The sequence below is a fragment of the Dioscorea cayenensis genome, chromosome 3 (assembly GCF_009730915.1).
Source record: "Dioscorea cayenensis subsp. rotundata cultivar TDr96_F1 chromosome 3, TDr96_F1_v2_PseudoChromosome.rev07_lg8_w22 25.fasta, whole genome shotgun sequence".
NCBI lineage: Eukaryota > Viridiplantae > Streptophyta > Magnoliopsida > Dioscoreales > Dioscoreaceae > Dioscorea > Dioscorea cayenensis.
The window spans coordinates 12,554,180-12,561,202 of record NC_052473.1 but is presented as its reverse complement, the minus strand read 5'-3'; the positions used below and the strand labels follow the sequence as shown (position 1 = coordinate 12,561,202).

The window sequence follows — 7,023 nt, the reverse complement described above, 5'->3', positions numbered from 1 at the left end:
ATTATGATTCCAAGATCTGCAGATGATGCATTGAAAAACAAAAATTGGGCACTTGCTATGAACGAGGAGATGCAAGCTCTTGAAAAGAACAAGACATGGGAAATTGTTACTAAACCAGAAAATGCAATTCCAGTTGGTTGCAAATGGGTGTTCACTGTCAAATATAGAGCTGATGGAACACTTGAACTTTACAAAGCAAGGTTAGTGGCCAAGGGATACACACAAAAATATGGCATTGACTACTTGGAAACTTATGCTCCCGTTGCCAAAATGAATTCTGTTCGAGTTCTTTTATCTTTAGCTGCACATTTTGGCTGGGCTTTACATCAATTTGATGTGAAAAATGCCTTTTTACATGGGGATTTAGAAGAAGAAGTATTCATGGAGCTACCACCAGGATTTAGTCAAGGATTTGGCATTGATAAGGTCTGCAGATTAAGGAAAGCATTGTATGGCCTAAAACAATCTCCAAGGGCTTGGTTTGAAAGGTTCACAAAAGCAATGAAAGCAGGATGGATTATCAGCAAGCAGAGAGGTGATCATACCTTGTTTTATAAACACTCAAGTGAAGGAAAAAGTGGCGAGCATTGCTTGTTTATATCGGCGACATAATAGTGACGAGGAAATGATACTCTTGAGATAGACAAATTGAAAGAAAGATTGGCGAGTGAGTTTGAAATAAAAAATCTTGGTAAGCTGAGGTATTTCCTCGGGATTGAGGTAGCTTATTCAAAGGAAGGTATATTCTTGTCTCAACGAAAGTATATTCTAGACCTTTTTGAGATGAAACAGGGAATGCTTAGTAGCGGGGCTGCTAGTACACCCTATAGAACAAAAAAATGCAGTTGGGAGATAAACACGGTGAAAGTTCAGGTGATATAGGGAGATATCGGAGATTAGTGGGCAAGTTAATTTATTTGTCCCATACAAGACCGAGACACTAGCCTTTGTTGTTAGTGTTGTTAGCTTGAGTTCATGCATAACCGGTGAAAGAGCATATGCAAGCTGTACAAAGAATTGTGTACTACTTGAAAGCTACACCTGGAAGAGGCATCTTGTTCCGAGCAAATAAAGAGCTAAATCTCGAAGCTTATACTAATGCATATTATGCGAGTTCTATAACTGACAGAAGGTCAACTTCCGGTTATTGCACTTTCCTAGGTGGCCATCTGATAACTTGGAGAAGCAAAAAGCAAGTAGTGGTGGCACGTTCAAGTGCATAGGCAGAATTTAGAGCTATGGCCCTTGGGATTTGCGAGTTATTATGGTTGAAAATAATTTTGGATGACTTAAGAATCCAAAGAAATGAGAATATGGTACTATTTTGTGATAACAAATCTGCAATTAGCATGGCTCACAACCACATACTGACGATGATAAGACTAAACATGTGGAGATTGATAGACATTTTATAAATGAGAAGTTAGAGGCTGGTATACTCAGTACACAATTTGTTCCATCAGAACAACAAGTGGCAGATGTTTTAACTAAAGGGCTTTCTTCTCGAAGATTTAAAGAGTTAACTAACAAGTTGGGAATGAAAGACATCCATTCACCAGCTTGAGGGGGAGTGTAGAGAATGACTAATTTGCAGATTTTCAGGGATGTTGGAACAACCCTTGAAACTTGGCTGATTTCCAGGATAGACATGCAGCATGTCCCTGAAATCCTGGCTGATTTTCAGCGAGGATTGATTTTTTTTAGTAACTGTAAATTTATTCTTTCTAGAGGGTTGAAAGTCTATAAGAGTGGGTGTATTTCTTTCATTTATAAGATAGAAAAGAAACTCATAACTTCTACAGAGTTCTATTTAGATGAGAAAGAAAATAGAACAAACAAGTCTATTTGCGTCCTACTCACAGAGTCTAAGAGGGTTAAATAGGCTCCATTGAAAGAGGCTTTCTTATCTCGAACATGTTTTGATGATTATTGTCATGTGCTACAATTGCTTGATTTTTCACTATATGTGGGCTCATTGCAGGACATGAGCAATATCTTGCCAATCCATACCATTATGAATCTGGATACCCTATCCTTGAATTAACCCGGAGTCCCAGACTTAGACTTATGGATTACAGTAGAAGGATCTAAAAACAGACAAATATTGACACACAATTTATTAGAGTAACTAATGCTCCCACATTTGTTAATTTAGTAAATTTGGATTTGATTATAGAAATTCTTGCCTTTATCTTATCAGCTTAGGTTTTTGTTTGCATTGAGCCTACATAATATGATTTTGGTTTACATTTAGCATTGGATTGCAGCCTGTTTGCATTTTTTGTTTACAATGAACATATCAGAGGGCACGTTAGATTATCTAATAGTCTCACATCAGTTAGTCTGTTAAATTTGGATTTGGATATATGAATTTGGGTATCTCTTCATTTTAGCTTAAACATGCTTGTTCAATCAAGCCAATATATTGTGTTCAGTTTTCAAATGACACAGTTAGCAGATTATGCTCATTTAGCATTAAATTCCTATACTGCAGAAGATAGTAGATAATTTTTCTTAATGCTTCTTTGTTTAGAATCATAATATATATACCTGTAAGTGGTATGTGTAAGATTGGTCCTTGAACTCAAAAGTGGGTCATTTTAGTCATTTTCCGCTTTTTTTTTTTTTAGTTCAGTGACCAAATTGGCCCACTTACACCTATATAGCTAGATATCATGTTCATGACTTTTCTTACCTTAATGTTGTTATGGTGCTTTTCTGTGCCACTTTTGTAAATGCTGTTGTGACTACTATCATAATCACCACAAACCATCCTCCTTTATTATCATCATCAAGAGTATTATGAACAAACAACTTCTGCACTTACACTGACTGATAGAATTACTACTAACTCCACTATGTGCTACTTTTAATATACTTGCTGATTGCTCCAGGTTTACCTCATGACATTATAAGGTTTATTTAAGTCTCCTACTTTGATACTGCTTGATCATGAAGTTTGACTAATTCTTTTTGATTATGTATTGTATGTCTCCAGTGCCATTTGAGTCACTATCTTATTCTAAGCACTATGCCATCTTCTCAAGTACCTATTATTTTCAGGTTCGGGTTGTGGAAGTCCCTGGAGTGTCAATGGAACTTTGTGGTGGTACACATGTAAACAACACTTCAGAAATTCGTGGTTTCAAAATAATTTCAGAGCAGGGTATCGCATCTGGAGTAAGGCGTATTGAAGCTGTTGCTGGTGATTCTTATGTTGAATATGTCAATACCCGAGATAATTATATGAAACGCCTATGCTCCATGCTTAAAGTGAGTATTCCTTCATAATCTCTGATATGCCCTTATGAATATTGCTTTTTCTTTTCTTTTCTCTGGTGCTTTTATCTAATGTTCATGTAAGACCTCCCAGAAGAATATGCTCTGAAATGAGTTCAAAGTTATGTTCTAAAGGCACTTTCTCTACATTTGAAGTTTAGATTTTCCCAATATTTGGACCCATTATCAAATGTGTATTATTGATTATCTAACATCTAGTCAATTATGCTTATATCCTCTTTCTTATGTTATTAAGAAAGGTCTGCCAATAGAGAATACTTCATGCTTGTGTGAGTGTTGGATAGTCTAATTGTCCATTGGAAGTAGTACACTTGTATCAGTTATTTATTTATTTATTTTTGCTGCTGTTATCATGTTACCTTTAAGCTGTCCAATGTTTATAAGTATCATTTTAATGACCAGTAACCTAATCAAAAGTTACTATGTTGTGCCAATCTCCAATGTCAGTTTGAAAAATCATCACTTACTAAAGGAATTAATAGTTCCATATTGGTTGATTTGGTAAATACGGAGATGAATATGCTAGTCCGGGTTTCTTATCTGATTAGCTTAAGCTTTTGTATTGGATCAGACCCCAGATAATACGTGTGGGTTGCATCTAATATAATATTAGAGTTGGTTTGTTTATGATATCATTGTAAACTTTTTGGTTGAATTGAGCCTAATCTTGGCAGGTTTTTAGGGCCTAATGTGTATTTTACTTCAAAAGTTAGATTTCTTGCCTTTTTTATTATTTTGTTTATATAGATCTGAAGATGCCATTCTACTTTAGTATTCAGTACTAAGAACTTATATTTTATAAGTAATGTTGATCACCATTTGGACATTTCTTGATGTGCTTATCTACCTTTTGTTTATTTATTTTTTTTTTTTAAAGGTGAAAGCCGAAGATGTCACCAATCGTGTGGAAAGCATTCTAGATGAGCTGATAACGACAAGGACTCAAGTTTCAAACCTGCGCAGTCAAATGGCAGTTCTTAAGGCATCACTTATTGTAAGCAAAGCTTTCATGATTGAGAACACAAATATCAGGTATTGATCAGTATCTTTCATATTTCACATCTTTTAATATTTACTTATATGACAAGAACGAGAATTGTAATCCAGAATTGTGGTTGAAAATATGGATGACATTGACGCTGATGCATTGAAGAGTGCTGCCGAATATCTTGTCAATTCATTGCAAGACCCAGCCGCTGTGGTTCTCGGTTCATGCCCTGGAGATGGAAAAGTTAGTTTGGTTGCTGCATTTAGTCCCGGAGTTGTCAAGATGGGGATTCAAGCTGGAAAGTTTATTGGAGGAATAGCAAAAATTTGCGGTGGAGGAGGTGGGGGAAGACCAAATTTTGCTCAGGCCGGTGGAAGGAATCCCGATAAGTTATTGGTAGCCCTTGAAAAGCGCTCGAGCGGAATTATTTGCAGCTCTTGGTGAGAAAACAAGCTGAAGTTCCCTCATGAGCCAAAGCTTTGGCATAAATTTACTTGTTTTAGTATTGTAGAGTTCATCCAAAATAAATTCCCTATTTCTATGATGATTGCAATATTAATTTGTAAGTTTACAAGGTGGTGTTTATTGGATCTTTGAGGGAAAGCTATTAATGAAGCAAGTTGTACATGACCAAGGCCTTTGAGGTTTGTTCCATGATGTCTTTGGTAGATGATGCTTAAGTCTTTAAAAAATTGAAAACTCAAAAATTTAATTAAGTTTTTTATTTAATACGTTTTTTTTTTATTTGACCGTTTTGGGTTTTATGCCAATTGCTTAATTGGAGTGTAATGGTTTTCAAATTTGATCTTGAAAGGAAAAAAAAAAAAGTTATTTTTCATTTAAGTAGTGCTTGTTTGGGCTGATTTGTAGTATTTTTTATTGCTGGTAGACCTTAAACAAGTCCGAGGAAATTTGACTAGTAATTGATTATGGAGAAGCAAGAGAACAATATTTGATGGATGATATATTCCAAGAACCGAATATCGGGGGATTGTACATAGAGAAAACATAAAATGTATTGCTGGATACAAATCCAAAGCATTAAATAATATTTTTGGTACTGAGTGGGCACATGACTATGTTAGTTTTAGGGTCTTACAGCTAAAAACTTACCGAGACGCAGTTATCCCAAGCCCTTATACCTATATATAAAACCTATCTACACTTATCATCACAATGACTGTGACAGCTTATATTTCACAGCGAGTCTTATACTCAAAGTTAAGGTATGTATTAACGGATATAAATCCGTACATTTGATAATCTGCTCAACAAAGCATATCATAGATGGCAGTAAAAATAAACTCAAAGTTAAAAAGAGGTGTATGTACTTGCTGGATATAAATCCGGCACATTTGATAATGCTCAACAAAAATATCATATAGATGGCAGTAAAATACTAGCAATTCTCAAAAGAAAAGAAAATTTTGAAATTCATTTAATATCCCGCAAATTCATTATATGAACAAATCTTAAAAACTTTTAGTATTACGTGCAAAAGAGTTGGAAAAAGAATTGCCAGCTCTAAAATAGGATGGCCCATAAAACTATAAACATATAATTTTGAAATTAAATATATTAAAGGAAGCAATAATCATTTTGCTGATTCACTAAGGGAGCTTGCTGTAGAATAATCATGGGAGAATAGCTAAAACAATTGATGAGGAAAGTATCTGCCCTTGAGAAAGAAGTTCAACAACAAAAAAACCACCGTAAATAAAAATAAAAAAAACAGGAAAAAGAAACTAAAGAAGTAAGCAATATAACTAATAAAATGAGTATCCTCTTATGGAGTAAATTTCACAAATGGCTTAGGTGACATTGGGTTCAATGTAACTAAAAGTACATAAATTTTAAATTACAGTGTATCAAATCCGTTGTTTGGTTAGATGTAACTGAAAATGTTGTATTATAAGATTTTGTATTTAATCAAAAAAATTTGTAAATTTAGAATTAAAAACTTTCTACGTCCTAAATATTTTAATGTTGTTTTAATAATTTTAAGTACCGTATTAATTAGTCTAACTATTAATTTTATTATTAAATTAGTCATTAAATTTATTATTATATTTATTAATTTTTTTATTATATTTTATAATTTTTGAATTTAGTTATTAACCCAACAAAAGGAGTACTTATGAACTTTTCATACATTTGTAGCATGTTATTAAAAGAATCTAATTATTGATAACTTTAACTATTAATTTTATTATTAAATTAATAATTAAATTAATTATTAGATTTTATAAATTTTCCACTCAACAAAAATATACCTAAATGTTTGACAATACTTGATTTTCCTTAATTGGTCCTATATAGATCACAAGTTATGTATGTGAAGAAGCCTAAAAACAAGAGATTTGTTTGTAAGGCCAATTTGGTTGTAAAACCAAATCCCTTGATTGGATGAAATCTGAATTACATAGGTTTTTAGAATCTGTGAATCAAATACTAGATTTCTAAAACCCAGTAACTCAAGTTATATTAATTTAACTTCAAAACCTTCCAAACAAACACTTCCTTAAACTACTGCATCATTCTGATGGGGTGTAGTATATGAATTATTAGTATATCCTATATTAACAATAATCCATTAACCATCAATGGCCATAAGAATCAAGACACTTTTTTATTTTGGCTTAATCAGTAATTGATATCCTATTGAGAATTATAGAGTCCTACAATATCTTCACCATGAAATAAAGTGAACCATTTTAAAAAAGAATCCACAGAAA

At 33.3% G+C, this 7,023-nt stretch overlaps 1 protein-coding gene across 1 annotated transcript; it reads left to right on the top strand.

Moving 5' to 3' along the window:
* Nucleotides 1-3,066: 3,066 nt before the first annotated feature.
* LOC120254199 (alanine--tRNA ligase, chloroplastic/mitochondrial-like) lies at nucleotides 3,067-4,922 on the top strand. The gene is made up of 3 exons (XM_039262348.1): nucleotides 3,067-3,273; nucleotides 4,178-4,332; nucleotides 4,408-4,922. Exons 1-3 carry the CDS (start codon nucleotides 3,094-3,096, stop codon nucleotides 4,730-4,732), a joined length of 660 nt encoding a protein of 219 aa, XP_039118282.1. The 5' UTR covers nucleotides 3,067-3,093; the 3' UTR covers nucleotides 4,733-4,922.
* The last annotated feature ends 2,101 nt before the right edge of the window (nucleotides 4,923-7,023 follow it).